We start from the raw sequence: 18,004 nt of genomic DNA on the forward strand, positions 1-18,004 counted from the left end.
TATATGTGATGCTGGACAGAAAGCTATGCACTTGTGTAGTGCATAGCTAGGTCAAATGATTAATGCTCATTGAAAATTTGTTGTTTTTCATCTGAATGGCCTAATATTGATTAGAAAAGTTAAAGAGCACTCAAAATTTTCTTTTTATACCATTTTGAGACTTTAGATTAAATAGTGGTGAACATATTCAACATGGACAGACAAAATTGTTGTATCTTTGTCCGTCCATGTTTAATACACACACGTTACTTAGCCATTGCCCCATGCAGAGCTTACTCTCAAAGCATAGCCTTGTATTTAAGGATCATTGTCTGAAAGTAACTACTATTTATTACTCAATGAGACTGACTTAATGCTACCTATTGCCACACAGTATAACAATTCCATGCATTTATTGTTTCTTTATGGTGGCATGCTTCAGGGATGAATGATTTACAACTGCCTCTAATAATGCCAAGCAGGTTACTTTAAACAAACAGGGTTTGATCTTGGATGCAGCATGGAGCTACAACACAAGAATGCAGCTACAAGTAATGTCAACATGCTCGAACTGAACTTGTACTTTCAATAAGAGAGTAGAAATTAGTTCCTTACCATTGGTTTCCAAGAAAAAAAAAAAAATAAATGTGTATTTAGCTTTACCAGGTAGGCCCTATACACTAAATGTATCACAGCAGTTCAACTTCTGGTATATTGTATTGATTTTCACTACAACACAGAATTTCCAGTGACAGAGTGGGGCATGAATCTGTCTTGCATGACTCTAATGACAAATACAATCGTTTCCAAGAATCAATACCATTACAGTATGTAAATATGATCCATAATCACTTATTAAACTGACCCGTTCTCTCCCAGCTTTTGGGATATCTGGTAATGCTTTCCATATGTACGAAGGCCAGTCATATTCACTAAATCACTAGATTTTGTATGACAATTTTTGGTAGCTTCCTTGCACAATAGCAAGAAGTACAATGTGTTGGACACCTATTCACTCTGCCGCTCAGGCCTTGGGGGACAGGTCAGGTTCTGTCTAGACTTCAACAATGAAATATTCATATATTGGGGGGGGGGGGGGGCATGAATGCACAAACAGGTTCAGCTGCAGTGCCAGGAAACACAAGCTCTGTTGCCTCGTGTTCGGTCATTACTGATGACAGAGCTTCTATCTGGAAATAATGCTATGGCAACTATTATTCCTCCGCTACATGTATCAAATCATTCTCCCAGAAGGCCTACAGTACATCTTGACAACTTAAGATGATAGTTTCACATGACTGGAAGAAAATGAAATGAAATATTTGAAAGTTTGATGCCACAAACCCAAAATGCATTGAGTTGTTATCCTTGAACCAAGTTTCATTTGACCCTTGACTATGACCCCATGGCCTTCAACTTTCTCTAAATAATCACTATCTGTTTGAACACACTAAATTTCATAACAATACTTTGAGCATTTTCAAAATATGGGAAAAACACTGAAAATGTATTAGTTTACATACATGTGATACCTTTGACCCTAGATCCAAATCTTCTACTAAAAAACATTGTGTGGTAATGAATACATTCCCTTATGTACTATCAATCAAGTCATTTCCAGGGCAGGAAAAAAACAATGTGTGTCTTCAGCATTAAAAAAGTGCAATTTTAGTATTTTAACTTGACCTTTGACCTTTACCTTAGATCCCCTTGACCAAAAAACTTGTTATCACTTTTTGGAAAATCACTGTCTGGCAATTATGAAGATGCAGGGCGGTACCTTCGATGGAAAAAAGTGCAATTTTAGTATTTTTTCACTTGACCTTTGACCTTCAACTCTATGGTCCCAAATTTTCACCTATCTTGTATGTGTACGTATGGCACATGTGTGTTTCACACATTGAAGAATGTCGGTGTTGATCAAGTTGTTGCACAGTATGAAGTGCAATATTGTGACTGAATGGTGGCGATCACTAAACGGTGCCCATGAATGACTGTCATGGCTACAAAGCAGAAAAACATGCTGAATTATCGGCTTGGCTGTGGCTCTGTGGCCGCTATAGACGGGTTAAAATCTACTGCAGAAAACAAAATTTGTGGCCGTAAATGTGCAAATTAGTACCATATATCAACTGCCACGAATCCATAGCAGTTTGTTTTTCTTTTGTTTTGTCTCCAAACCATCTGTCTCATCAAATGCATCCCAGGTTTGTGCAAAAGTGAGAGACAGCTCTATACTAGCTGGTACATACCTGCATGTTGATGATGGACGCTGTCGGCAGTGGGCTAAAAGATTGAAATCAACCTCCCATGAGAAGCAAAACACACGCAAGAGAGGCTTAAATGCTACAGCTACGAGATTTAGTAAAATCACATACAGCTGTAGACTTGTGAAATTTCATGCATAGGATAGCAGCCTTGTTGACTCATACGGGGACAAAATAAATGTGTCCTATAATGCAAGGAAGAAAATAATTTGAAGTTATAACCATGCAAAATTCAGTGGTGGATCCCGGGGAAGGGGGGCGGCATGCCCCCTTTTTATTTTTTGTTAACACAAGAGAAATGAAAAGAAAAATATGGGGGGAGGGATGCACCCCCTTTTGTGAAATGAAGACTGATAGCCAGAAATAGAACCCGGATTGGGTAATACTGTAAAAGTGGTTTCTTTCGCGGTGGTTTTATTTTCGCGCTTTTCGCGTTTTGAGGTTGAACCGCGAATTTAACATCACGCGAAAATGTTTTGTTACAACGCTATTACGAACACACGAAAATTCTGCGCATTGCAGGTATTGACGGTATTGATGGTCACTACACACACAGATTTTACTGACCGCGAATTAAAACACACGCGAAAAAGTCGGCACCAACGGAAACCGCAACAGTATCTGTACGCGAAAGAAACCACTTTTACAGTATGTAAACCACTCTAACTATCAATCAACTACCACTCAAAAATCAACTGGTTGGAGACATTGTTCACCCAAGAAGAGTCAAGGGGAATCCTTCATCAGGAAGACTGTGACAAAAATGTGAGTGATGTTGTGGGTATTCATCCAATAATGACACAAAACCCCACAATGTATATATAACAGTACACTCTAAGCAAACCCTACTGAACACAATACATGCCAGCATCATAATCTCACTGTTGACAAGGTACTGAGAATGACGCAGCAGCAAAACACTTGCTTGTAATACGAGTACAGATATGTCCTGTGCACATTTACCTTATTGTTAAACACATATTTATTCCCATACCACCAATGTGTATGTTTCATCAACGGGTGATGCACTTATTGTGTCTAATGCATTGACAATCTCAGTTAAATCCATCCTGAAACACTAACAAATTCATAAAAAGCTTGCCCACAGCACACAATTTTCTGAGCATTAGATGCTGATATAACCATTATAGCTCCATCAGCAAGTAAATTCTCAAGAGATGACAACATGTGAAATACAAATCTTCGTACGAGAACCAGAAAAAATATGAACTCCTCATACATCGATACATACTGTAGACATTTTGTTGTTTGTTTCTTAGTACTACATTTGTATCAGTGTGATTTGCTCTTTGGTTCTCAGCTGCCTTCCTAGATTGTAGAAAATGAACACAGTCTAACAAGGACCATTACTGGCATAACACCTGACCATTTAAAACCATCATAGAGTGAGCAAGTCTAGGTGTGTGGGTGTGCTTGTGTTTCATGGTTGTTGAGTAGGGGTGAAGGACTTCATGCAGGCAGAATAAGGCAGCATTAATTAATGCAAATTGATTAAATACATGGGGAATATGGTAGGCTCAAGTAGGGGAAGGGTGATAGCACCAAATGGCTTTTATAATATAGGCTATAAATCTCATGTTGATGCTCATTCTTTGTAATGTAAAAGCTGTTATTTTATATGTTATTATGTTATAACATAACACAACAGACCTACACATATGCATCAAATGTGACATCTTTACATTTTTGAAATCACTGCTCCCAAGGGTAAACTGGACCTTTAAATTACAGTACTTTTATTTCGCATAATTTTTTAAGGGTACATCACCTCTCTAGTTGCCTATAGACACTTGTCCTAGTCAAGTTGTAAAATTACATTGATTGCCATATTTTGTGCCACCGCCATGTATAATTTCTTAGCAGATTAAACAAAATCTCAAGAATATATCTCAAAACAAAAAATGTGTGGGTGTGTGCCTCAGTTACAAGTTAGGTATGTAGCAATACAGAGTACGTACCGAGTGACTTGCATTTCAAAGTCAAGGTGTATTTATGAACACTTGAAACATATGTCACTTTCACTATAAAGCTAGGGTACACATGGCTCAGTGTATCAAAAGAAATAGGCTAGTTCTGTAGAAATTTGAATTAAACTATCATGAATTACAATCAAGTATCAGTAATTATACCTATCACAGTTCCCACTTCATTAATTCCTTGCAAAGAGCACTGTGCCAACCCGGTGAAGTGGTCCCCCTACTCACCCACACAGGTAAACCGGTGGGTAAATGATGCCGACTCCTCGTGGTTCACCCCAGGTGACTAGCAATAGTCAGCAAATGGTATCAACCAGGCGCATTGTGTCATATGCTGTAACAATGAATGAATGGATGTTACTATGATACACACTTTTGTGTGAACAATCAAAGTCTAAAAGTATTGTGTTCATGCTAAAACTAACAACATGATCGTGGATTCCCTGAATAATATAGAGGCTTTTATACCAGGTACTTCTTCAATTATTCAAGTCTGAGATTCATGAAAATTCATGAGACCTCTGAAACCCTTCAGCGGTCTGATGGGTTAATCTAAATCTACATGACATAAACACTCTTCCTTAAAAGTCACAATAATCCATGCATTTAGCAGGATATTTATGCATTACAGGAAGTCCACCTGTACTTCCAGAAAGGCAATGGGAATCATAAAGAAAGAGGGTCAGGTCATCAAATAGATATTGAGAATTTGTTGCTGTTTTTTTTTTTCTCTCTCTCTCTCTGTTGTGGCATTGATAAGAGGGACAAATACTTAGAAGAAACCAATGAATAATAAATAACAGCCAACAGACATCTTTTTCACCCTAAGTTGCTAGCCTTCTGAAGCTGTACATCTTGAATTCTATATGCCAGTAAATAAGCGTGTCTTAGCATGCCAAGTGTCATTATAGGCACAGCATTTCACTTTCCACTTTCTGGCTTAATAAACTAACAGTCATTATGCTCACCATGTAAGTAAGTACTTCAAACAGCCTCAGGTAGTACTAGGACATGATACAGAGGTCCGGTCCAAGAGAGAGTAACAATGAACATATAAGAAAACTAGAAATGTCGCTATGGCGACTGGTATGCCTCCGCCATAAAGCATGATTCTCCTAATAGGTCTACAGTACATGTGGACAATGTGTGATTACATTTTCACAAAACTGGCAAAATATCAAAATGACATGTTTGTCACAAAAGTGTTGAATGTTCACCTTCCTTGACATAGGTTTAATTGGACGAATAGGAGAGCACGTATTTGGGGATTGAAGGACTTTAACTTGACTTTGACCCTTTCATAAGTTTATGCCTTGAGTAAGTTTCAAGGTATGGAGAAAAAATGCAATTTCTGTATTGAGTAGTAAATTGTTACCATTTTCATCTGGTCATTGACCCTAAAACTCATAAGAGAATTACTGTCAGGCAGAACATGCATAAATATGTAGTAAGTTTCATGATAACTTGAGCCACTTCCGAGATATGGAGGAAGAAGTACAGTTGTAAGTTCAGCACTTTCACTTGATCTTTGACCTTTTGACCTTTTTGGCAAAAAACAAAAAACAAAAACAAAAACAAAACTTTCTAGAGAATCACTATCAAGTTAAAAATGCATACACCAAGTAAAAAAAAAAAAAAAAGATCCTGCTGGCATAGCACAAATATGAGGGAAATAGTAAAATTTTGAAGTGTTGCCCTTGACCTTTGACTCCTGACCTTTGACCCCATGAACCCCAAATTCCCTAGCTAATCACTGCCAGTCAGTACATGCATATATACTATGTTCCATGAAGACACCTTGAAGTATTTCCAAGATACGGAGAAAAAAGTTAAATTTCACATTTTTTACTTGACCTTTTGACCTTTGACCTTTGACCACATGATCCCAAACTTTCACTAGAGAATCTTGATTGAGTAATACATGTATACACTAAGTTTCAAGAAAATATCTTCAGGCATGGCATAGATATGGGGGAAATAATAAAATTTTAAGCATTTGACCTTGACCTTTTGACCTTTGACCTTGAGCATGTGCACCCAAAAGTTGATAGGCACAACTTCACCCCCTAATACACATACATGCCAAGTTTCATTAGGATACCTCAAAAGGTTTTGGTAGTTACCCTGTCCACAAAATTCATTACGGACGGACGGAAGGACGGAAGGACGGATGGACGGACAACCCGAAAACATAATGCCTCCGGCACCACTTCGTGGCGGAGGCATAAAAACCAAAACAATAACAATTCTGACTGGCAAATTGTAGTATATACATCACTATAAATAAGCCCTGATTGTTCAGTAGTAGTAGCCATGATTAAAAAAAAAAAAAAAAAAAAAATTATGGGCATGTATATACTCAGGTTGGACTCGAACCTGGGTCCTGATTACTGTAAAATGAGGAATGTTTGTGTGCAATTTAATGTTTGAATGCCTGAGGCACTTCGCGAAAATTTCATGCCCTGAAAAAGGCCGTCGGCTCCAATTCGCTAAAACTTCATGCCCCTAAAATATCATGTTTTACAGTATTACAGTGGCTATCATGCTATAAAGCTCAGTAGTCTAGTGGATACCACGCCTGTCTAGTAATCTGTAACAGAAATGCCATGCAAAGTTTTAATCATCTTATAGATAGTATATTACACTCTTTTCTACTGAAAAGAGACAATGCAGCATTTATAATTTCTCATTCTATCGTTGTGTTTCTCCATAATGAATTAAGTCACTCACACACTTGTCTTGGGCACAAGCTGAGGTTCATGAAACATGATTGCAACACACGTCATATCCAATATCTCATATTACAAATTATGTTTGCACTGTGATGCCTATCTACTAGATTTCAGAGAATTTGCTGCACAGTGTTGGCTCTTCTCCTGTTGAAATGGCAAACAATAAATCTCTGGGTTTTTTTTTTCCCCCTGAAAAAGTTTTGGAATCTCATACAGGGGATGTGAAAAGTGTAATTCCATTGAACTTTGAATGAGCAGTGATTCACCTCATGTCCAACAGAAACATTTTCATACCATGAGATGACAATGCCATTCAAGCTTGTATTAATCCGGACGGTAATTTTTCTTTAGAACAGTTTTGACTTTCGGTATATATCTTTTTCTCTCTCCTCTCTTTCTTGTATTAGTAAATAGCAAGAGTTGAATACACTAGAAAAACACTGAACTTAGCCATGATAGAACTGAGATCGGTAATAATATGAAATATTGTTGCAGTATACTAGAAATGTATGAAGTGTTGCCAAGGGAACAAATCATTAACATGCTGATCAGCCTCATCCACATGTGTGTCGTTAATAGATCACATCATTAATTTGTGTGTGCTTCATGGGTTGAGCATCAGTGAGACTGTGTATGTATCTAAATGCAATGCATCATCAGCTGATTCAGCACCAAGTTACACTACCATTACATTCTGAATCAAATTAATGGACAACCTGTCTTAGCTGGTGTCTATGGGAAATAAAAGTACAGTGTGTACACTGTTACTTTGCTATGGAACAGAGGATATAATATGTCCCTGAACAGCTATGCATTGTATGACACATAAGTGATGCAGCACTGATGAAACCCATATTAAGTGTTGGCTTACTGTACTAGAGTACATACATTTAATTATGTCAATGTGCCCTTGACTACAGCATTACACATGTTCACATTCATTAATACTTTAAATGCCAGACAATGTGAATGTGCATGCATGAACACAGACAGTGCGGTACAATTGTAACTCTACAGATTTTCTCTCATTCCAGTCTATTTTTTAAGTGAGTTAATGAATGATGGATATATTTAGTATAGATTTAAAATCCCCTGTATCAATTTTGTTTTTGTTTTTTGGATCTATTCAGTGAATATGCTGCCATTACAACTGTAGTCTTCCTCCTAAAAAATGAAGTATGATCAATTAGAAATAGTATTTTCTGAAAGAAAAGAAAAAAAAAAACATCTTTCCTCAGCCCTTTTGATACTACAAACTTTAGAGTAAGACATGTGCTTTACCCTTTTCAAATGTTACAAAAAGGAGTATTTAGTTACCCCTGATAGTTTTTGGTCACATGGAAAGATGAACTTCTACAGCATGAGTGAGTGAGCACTGAAAGTGCTCTGAAATGTCAGTTTGCTATCTGACATTTCTACAATAATTATAGACAAGTTGGATTTGGAACACTTTTTCCTACAGACTTGCCTCAAAAGTATGAATAATTAAAGACAAAAGACTATTACATACATTGTATGATACTCGACATAAATTTGTCAAATTACAAACTATCCCTCTTCCTTTGGTGGTATACCTAGCAACCAGGGATGCAGGATCCATTGAAGCAATTGACTGTCAATATAAACGCCACCTCAAATGAGACGCGCTCTGCCTAATGGTCTGTGCTGAAAAAAGTGTGACAAACTAAACTGTCATGTGCTGCCTTACTTACAGGTCATTTGTTCCTAATTGAATTTCAAATAGGGAAGAGAGAGTTCCCAGGTACATTGATGGTCTCAATGTGATGGTTCATAAATTTTCTTCCTAATACAACTTTAATGGCAGATAACACAGTTATCTATACCACTTCACAATTTCTTTTGGCTTTTCACAACTCTTTGCAGCACACTCTTTTTCCAAAATGTGTATTAAATGTCCAGTTTGGTAGACCCTCTAATTCTTATCTTTTGCCAGTGAGAGACACTCTCGCTGCCCTATGAATTATAGAAGGCATATTTGAATTAGTTTTCTTTTTGCTGACACACTGAAATATTGTTTGATAGAAAGCAAATATTTGAATGCCTTTATTTTTGTGCCAGTTTCTGGTTGCGCAAAATGTGCAAACATTTATTATTTTTTTTTTTTTTTGGTCATTTGGATAATAATGACCAGTTTGCTCTTTGGAGTTCCAGACTCTCAGCTGAAAGGACTCCAACGAATACAAAATTAAGCCACAATTAAGGCTTGTAACACGCAAAGGGAAATTTGATCATATACTGTAACTCCCATATCCTTCATAATCTTCATTGGCTGCCCATATTAAAGAGCTTGTATCAGGTTTAAGATTTTGACCCTTGTATTGAAATGTTTTCATGGAAATGCCCCTGCATACGTCAGTGACCTCATCAAGCCATATCATCCTGGTCGTAATCTACGCTCATTATAAAAAATTTAAAAAAAAAATCTCCTCTCTGAGATATTAAAATGTCAAATCTAAGACATTTGGTGATCAAGGCCTTTGAAAAAATTGCACCATCATTATGGAATAATCTCCCTCTCATTATTAGATGTATTTCAGATTTTGAGAAATTCATACAAATCTGTGTTTAAAAAAATCACCTTTTTGATAATTGCTAATTTCATGTGAATAGAGAAATATTTGAAAGACTTTGTTTTCATTAATTTTGTACATTCACGTTACAGACTATCTTACGGTATTATGCATTCTCAGAACTGACCATTATTGTTATTATTATTATTTTCCATTTTTACAGTGCATTATGTACGACTGCAATATTGCCACGATGTGATGATATTGATAAGTCTTTGACCACCAAGATTATCTTGGTCAAAACATATTAGCTGATCGATACTTAATTAGACTATATTGACTTTCCATTGTGTCACATTAGGCTACACTGCCACTGTAGGATTAAAAAATCTGATAATAATGCAGTAACAACAGTAAACAACCATTAAAAAAAAAAGATAACACAGCCAGGATCAAAGTACATCAAAGTTGGAAGGGCTAGAGAAGGGTTAAAAAAAAAAGACAGACACAAACAGAACAATCCAAAAGGTCAAATGGAACTGAAAAAAAGTAAAGGAGAGCAGAGACATATACAAGAGTAGTTTCTGGATGAATTCCACACTAGATCTAACGTTAGGTGGATTAATAATTCACAGTTTCTACAGGAGCAACAGGAGGTGAGAAGGACATCGGTAGGCAATCACTAAATCAAATTTGAAAATCCGCTTACCAGTGTAATTGTCACAAACACTACTCTCACTACAGAGACACGGCACAGATTTGTGAGCAACTCTGAAAATCCACAAAAAACCTGAAACAGGCCAACACATTTCTAATACAAACTAGCCTAAAATCGCCAGTCATCCAAGCTTGAGCATTAAAGCTCTTTCGATGACACACGTGCAGTTAGGCCTACTACTTAACAAGTAGAAAATCTATTTGACATTATACCAAACCATCCATCGCGTGATGGATTATCAGCAGTGACAGCGGAGCATGGGCTTAAATTCATCGGGAGCGCGCCCCGAGGGATTCCTGGACCGAACAGCTTTCTCAGAACGAACTAAAATTCCTTCTTTCACTCAGTAGAGGAGTTCACGCCAAATTTATCAGGGAAAATACCAGTTTTGATTCAACTCGCTAGCTGTCTGAAACGTCAAAACAAATATTCGAGTATAATGTCAAATTCAATATAACGGAGAAAGGCAACGTACCTTGGCAGAGATCTTGTTTCTCTCACTCACTTCAACCTTCGATTTATAATCCTCTCTGCTTCGTACGTACGTACCAGCAGTTTAGTTTCACAAGTCACGGTGATGCAGCCATCGCCAGCTAGCTATGCTAGCAGTCAACGTTTTTCGTGGAAACCACCCCGTACTCCCGTGTGCGTACACATACAATGTACAAGTGTGCTCAGTTAGAGTCGGATCGATACTTATCGGCGCGGGGTGTTCGCTCTCATCCCCGTGCGACGGCAAGCTGATTTTACTGGTATGTTTTCAACAATGGGTGTTGAAGGTAGGGTTTCTGTTTCTTTGTCACGATTACGGGGCGTTGTGCATGTACTCACGCATGACTACCCAAAAACTAAAGAGTGACCACTTTTATGTCTCGTCGCTACGTCTCTAGTTACAACAATCACCAAGCCTGCAAACTTGTTACAGCTAAAAAAAGCGATTACACTGCTGCGCAAAGTATCTGGATATATTTGGGCAAATACAATCATGTACAGTACAAACTTTTACACCTATAACGATATTGAACATAATATTTAAAGAGAAAATAATTCCAGCTTTGTAGTGCCGCCAAACCTCTGCAACACCAACACTCTCTGGGGTCCGTTTCAGAAGACTTATGATTGATCTTAAGTTCGATTTATTGAGCGTAACTCAGTGGATGGCGCGTAAAATCAATAGCCTCCTGATCGTAAGTCTATTTCAAAGATGGCACTTTAACGCTTGGTTTACAGCACAGATTTCATAGCAGATTCAAACTTTGTTTGAATCGCATCAATCGTAAGATCAATCTTACGATCAGTCTTATGAAACGAGCCCAACTTGACAGAGTTTCATGAGAGTTGCATCTGCCGCATTCTGTTTGGCTGAAAGCATTTATAGTCAGCGAAAATCTTCGTACCGGCCATCCGTCTCAACTAGGCCTAGAATCGACATCCTTAGGAAGACTGAAAACAAGACTGAAATTCAACATAATTAGTAGGCATAGGAAAAACCTCGACAGTTTGAAAAATAGAATGATATTTGTGATGTTTTGTTGTTATTGTTTTTCCCTAGTAACTAGAATTGATCCATTATAGTAGGCCTATAGCTCCATCCGTAAAATTAATAACACAACGTGTGCATCCCCAGTGTATAGGGCCTATACAAGCTATCACAATCACTTCTCATTGGTTGATTTATACACATCTGAATCAAATCGTTCACTCGAATTTACCATTGTATTTTGTGTGTGTGTGTGTGTGTGTGTGCAAAGAATCTATACCTTTGTAAATTTACCTTTGTATTTCTTTTTTGCCGCACCGACACCGTTGTTGAAGGGGAAAGACAGAAAAAAAAAAATTAAGTATTCAAATGCAGACTGGTCTAGACAGCTATTTTTATTATTTTCTCCATCAACCAACTCCTCCCACAATATAGTCAAAACCAGGTGATCCAGGACTTCCGCAAAGGGGAGGCGCCTTTGCAAAGTTAAAAAGTGGGTGCATACACCCCCATTTTTTCTTCCAATTTCTTTTATTTTAACCAAAAATAAAAAGGGGGCGTGCGCCACCTCTGGATCCGCCACTGAAAACTGTCTATAGCGGCCACCCAAGGGAGACGATAAAATGACCGTTATAGACAGATAGCCACTAGACAGGATCGTTTACATGGCTTCTTCTAAGGGGAATTGTTTTCAAGTGGTCGTACACTTATGGCAGGTGGCCGCTGCAAAGGCAGGTTTGACTGTCAACATATCAAATTAAGGGGGACTAGAGCAACTCATTTATCTCTAATGTATTGGTCTGATGAAATTCACTTAGATTTCTAATATGCCTCATCTCTATTCTTATACTGACTGATGAGTTCACTTACCGATGAACACGATGTGATTGTGAACGCGTTGATCGTTTTTGCGCCAAACTTCAGTTCTTTGTATAAAGCACGAAAATTTACCGCCGAGAACGACAATAATCACATTGTTACTTCAACTTTGGAAGAGGATGAACCGAGGGCCAGTGATAGATATTGGAGACATGAACCACAATGACATCCATCCAACCACCATGTCGTGCCGACAGATACGACGAGAGCAAAGTCTCAGCAGACGATACTTATACCCGTGAAATAATGGTGGCGCTCTTATTCAAATATCTGCGCGCGCTCATAAACCATACTTGCCTAGTACAGGTGTGACGCAAATTCCGAGTATCGCAGATATATTATTTCGTACAGATAGCAGATGCATACCCGCGGTATTCTGACACGTCGATGTGATAAAAGTCTAGTCCCACCTCTTCTTTCAACCATCACCTTGTCTGACGTCAATTTTGTCGAGAGAAAACATTTCCAACGCACATTGATTATTCCTGCTCTTATCTTTGGAACCCATTTACAAAACTCTGTTCTGTTTTACTAAGAGTTTAAAATAACTCGCACCATGAATATAAAATACGTTGTGTTTTCTTTGACCCTGGGTCTGTTTCATGAAAGTCTTATGGGAGACTTTTTGCTCATACTATATAGGACACACTTGTGGAACTTATGACAAGCTTCATGAAATGGATTATACTTCTCTTTGAAACTTTCTCAGAGCTACATATTATAAAATGAGCGACTTTTGCCATTCTGAGATGTGTATAAAGTGAAGATTATGTAATGACTTCATGAAACGGACCCTCATAAAAATGACTCAAGGAGTGTCAAGAAAAACACTGCCTACAACGAATTTTATTGTTTCAATATTGCGTGTTTTTGTTTGTTTGTTTTGTTTTGTTTTGTTTGTTGTTTTTTTTTTTTTGGGGGGGGGGTATTGAAGTGGCTTACCGACAAGTTTCGTGAAACAACAATCGTGCAACAATTGATTTTATTTTCGGTGCAGAATAATCGCTTATCACAGATTGACATTCATGCAAGGAGTTTTCTTTTCACTGATCTGTTCTCCCCTGCACGTTTCAGACCTTCACGTGAGTTGCATGAGCGCTATTAGTCGATAAGGCGTTCGTTTTAATGATTGTATACTATCTTCACCAGAAGATCGAATACTAATAGATTTACAGACTACAGATTACATACTTAATACATTCATGCACCGTGTTTTCCATCCATCACCATCATAAACTGTCTTGGCTCTACACGCTTAGACTTCATTATGATTGATAATTGCTCGGGCACTTATCAATTTCATTTGTCTTATACATGTAAATTATTGTATTGAAAGAATGCTGTGGAAAAGCGCGAAAATTAAAGGCTGATTTGAGATGGGTTTGCTTACAGTGAGGGGCTATGAATATTTTGTGTCGCGACACTTTATTTGGTGTAATTCAAAATTGCTCTTGTAATAATTTTAATGTTGATGAATCAAATAAATTAACCAATATAGAACAACGAAACTAGCTCATGAAAATAGCAAAGAAGAGACTTTTGAGATTTTGTTTCTCTCACGCAGTCTTCACCTATAGGTTTATACATCGGTCATAAATTACGCACATCACGCACGTTATCGAATTCAATACCGTATCTCTCACACTGGCCGGCGCTACTACATTTTGAAAAGTTGGGGGGGGGGGGTATATAGGGCAGTTTATATTTCTGGTGCCACTTCCGACGTTTATCAGCTAACAAGAAAAAAAAAAAGAAAAGGCTAAACCACATTCTAAAGTATTCCTATATATTGTTAAAAAAGGGGGAGCCCCCTCCACCCCCCTCGTTTCTCGGGCTCTGTCTCATACAAGATAAAGGGTATCTTTCTCAAATTCATTGTTTAAGAGACCTCGCTTCAATTTGACTTTCATAAAACTGTATCCTCTTCTTTAGGGATTTTTTTTTTCTTTATTATGACGTAAGATGTTTTTCTTTAATAAACTTAGAATCAATCAGGATTTTGATCCATAAATTGCCAAAAAAAAAAAGAAGAAGAGATGATTATGACCGACATCACCGTGAAATCAATTCAAACTCCATATTATTGTTTTTATTTTGTCTGAATACAGTGTAGCGGACAGTGTTTTATGACTTGTTTATACTCGTTCTCTTCAGATTATCTTGCACGTGGAGAGGAGGTCCAAAGAGTAAAATTTAATAATTCAAGCTTCGGAGAGTTTTCTGCTTACGGAGGGGTAGCAGTGAACAACAACAAAAATCAATCAAACAAACAAACAAACCAAAACAAAACAAAAACTCATGTTAAACAAACGACAAACAAACACACAAACACCGCGACACCTGACTTCAATCACAATACATGGCAATATTATGTGTTTTTCACCCATTAATTCCCCACGAAACTTGTGAAATTTGAAACTATGATAATAACTTTTGAAAGTTTTAGCTCATGTCCGAGTAGGAGTAAACTTCAAATACTATTTAATTTTACTTTTTTTTTAAAAGTCAATTGAACACATGAGAATTTGAATGCTATATGAGGGGTAGGCCTATGCCAGGAATTAAACCCCTCTATCTATCTATCTATATCTATCTCCTTATCCATCTATATCTATCTATCTATCTATCTATCCATCTATCTATCTATCTATCTATCTATATATCTATCTATCTATCTTATCCATCTATCTCTATCCATTATATCTTTTGCTCTCTCTCTCTAACACACACACACACACACACACACACACACACACACACACACACACACACACACACACACACACACACACACACACACACACACACATAATTACACACTCCTCTCTTTTTAGGGGGCGGGGTCAGATTATCAGCTACTTGCTTGGGGGTCTTCATGTTCCGAGTAGAGTTTGATAAAAGATATGACCTCGGCGTGCCATGTGGATCTCCTGAGATCTGATATTTTTGGTTGCGTAGAAAATTGTTGATTTCTATTGATTATAAGTACATGTACCTCCTCTGCCCTGGATGGTTCAATTTCCATCACTGTGTAGCATCTAGGATTACTGGTTGGAGTTGTTGTAGGTGGTGGTGGTGCTTAAAGTTGCTTCATTCGGGGTTGATTGAATATTGACGCTTTCATCTTATAAAGATTCACACTCAGATAATATTTTCAGAGCTCCCACTCTGGTACATTTTGTACCATGTTCCACGAGTTCCTGCGGTCCCTGCTGTTTGTATCACAAGCTGAGCTGTGTGTACAGCTACACGACAGGTGCACAAAGCATTTACGCATGCGCACAACAGATTATACCTTTGCACTCATGCATAGTAACCGAGCCATGTGACTGCCCTCTGCAGAACTAGGAAGAGCATCGAATCCTAAACTTTTCATGTAATATTTCACATACAGGCGGCGCTGCTTCGAAAAACCTTTGGTGCATTGGGCTTACACCGGCTGCCCTTACACCTATGTCGGTATTTCCCAGAAACTTGTTTTTACGACTAGAATTGACGTTAACTCTTCGACGCAGCAGTGTCACCCCGCAGGTCAAACGTCTGTTCAGCGGCTGCCATTTGATCTCCAACGCCGATACTTCTGGCGAGTGTGACGGCGGCGGTGTGAGGCGTTGGTCGTGTTGGTACAGCAGCTTCTGTAACTCTAGTAGGGGTTCTAACAACGACAGTAACGTTAGTATCATCAAACGAAGCAAAAACTTTTACTACACGATGGCAAATTCCCAGTTCATTATTCCTAACGATGTTCCGTTCGTGAACCTGGAGTGTAAGACAGCATTCGAGGGTCTGACAAGCAAGGAGAAGAAATACGCCCATTTTATAGCCAAAGCTTCATGGAGTGGTGGTTTGATTTGCCTCTTTCAAACAAGTCCCGAGTCTCCTCTCATATTTTTGCTGCTACAGAAAATCTTCAAAAGCCAATCCTTAGATCAACTCAAGAACTTAGCACTTGGGAAAGGACTCACCGAAGATGAATTCCAGGTATGAATTTACCTAAAACAACAAACAATGATAATGTCAATGATATTCTCATAGATAGTGTCCAGTTAGTTGTGCCATCGTGTTGTGTATGTTAGAGAAGATGTAAATCAATGTATTCATCTGTGCTCATTTGTTTAAGCTAGTCTGACAGTTTAATTAATCGTCAAGATTGATGCCTTGGTTAACCTCAAAGTCAAAGTGGCATGCAAAAAGTCAAATTATAATATTTATAAATACTAAAATTGAAGACAGATTTTGACTACATGTAGGGGCCTATGCAATGGTGAAACATGCAGCTGATGCATGATGCATAAAGCACCTGTTTGCTTAGCCCAACTAGCGACTGGGCTGTGTGTAGTTACTGTTTGCTTTGCTTTGTTTTTGTTTTTGCAGGGGAGGGAATTAGCGATTAGATTGTAGACATACTGCTTTTGACATTTATTTTATGACATCATTAAAAATTCAGATGTCGCACCACACCTTAGAAAACTAAACTTTACCTAAAATTTGATCTACGGTATCTAGTAGTTGAGCTTAATATCTATTCTTATATTATTTTTGAATTCTGTGCAGTCTTTCATGACCTATGCAGCTGCCTTCTACTCCAACATGGGGAACTACAAGTCTTTTGGAGACACCAAGTTCATTCCTGAGCTGGCTGAGGTAAGTTAATGGGTTGCATTCCCAGTCCAGGTTGACCAAATGATCCTCATGATATGGCACTAAGCTCCTTAATAATAGGGCCTTCGCTTCATGTCGACATCGTAAACATCTGAGTTGGAAATTCTGTACTATAGAAGTTATTGAGCCAGATGCCTGAATGGAAAGGTGTTGTTATACACAATTTGAGAAACACATTGGTTTCTCACCAGCTCGTGTAGCACTGGCCCGGCTTGTATTTTACTAGCCAGAAGCTACGAGAGTGAAATGACCCTTACAGATGGTTAGCATCGTTCAAGTAACTGGAGTACATTTTAAAGGGTTGGAAAGTCTTCTGTTTGTCGTAGGGAGCATGTGTTCATCAGATTTTATGTGTGTTTGCCTTTGCACATGTGCACAGTACCTTATCAATCAAATTACTGACAATTTTTCTATTTCAACATGATAAAAGCCAGTAAGTATCGACCATTAAATATCATCATGTACTTTTAACATATCTAGGCTAGGTTTGAAGCAGTGGTCCAAGCCAGCAAGGCATACGAGGCCGATCCCAAGGGTGTTCAGCAGCAGTGGGACCAGGTCAAGGCCGCTATGTACTCCTTGGAGAAGCGGGAGCAGCAATTGGGTTTGGGAGATGAGGTCAGTGGTACACTTGGAATCCAAACTTATATCTTTCTTGTGACAGGTGATTTTATCACTGCAAGCCCTTCGTAGCTTTGACGGGACACCTTTTTCTTTCAATTTACTTCACTTTCTTTTCTTGTTCTTTGTTTAATCTGA

General features: G+C 38.1%; 1 protein-coding gene across 1 annotated transcript in view; it reads left to right on the top strand.

The window, feature by feature from the left end:
* The first annotated feature begins 16,033 nt into the window (after window positions 1–16,033).
* Window positions 16,034–18,004, top strand: part of LOC140231782 (dipeptidyl peptidase 3-like) — a 28,753-nt gene continuing 26,782 nt past the window's right edge. Inside the window, exons 1-3 of the mRNA XM_072311939.1 lie at window positions 16,034–16,564; window positions 17,138–17,227; window positions 17,726–17,863. Coding sequence (XP_072168040.1) covers window positions 16,037–16,564; window positions 17,138–17,227; window positions 17,726–17,863 — 756 coding nt within the window. The 5' untranslated portion in view covers window positions 16,034–16,036. The remainder of the gene's footprint in view (window positions 16,565–17,137; window positions 17,228–17,725; window positions 17,864–18,004) is intronic.

Source organism: Diadema setosum, chromosome 1 (assembly GCF_964275005.1).
Source record: "Diadema setosum chromosome 1, eeDiaSeto1, whole genome shotgun sequence".
In the NCBI taxonomy this organism is placed as follows: domain Eukaryota; kingdom Metazoa; phylum Echinodermata; class Echinoidea; order Diadematoida; family Diadematidae; genus Diadema; species Diadema setosum.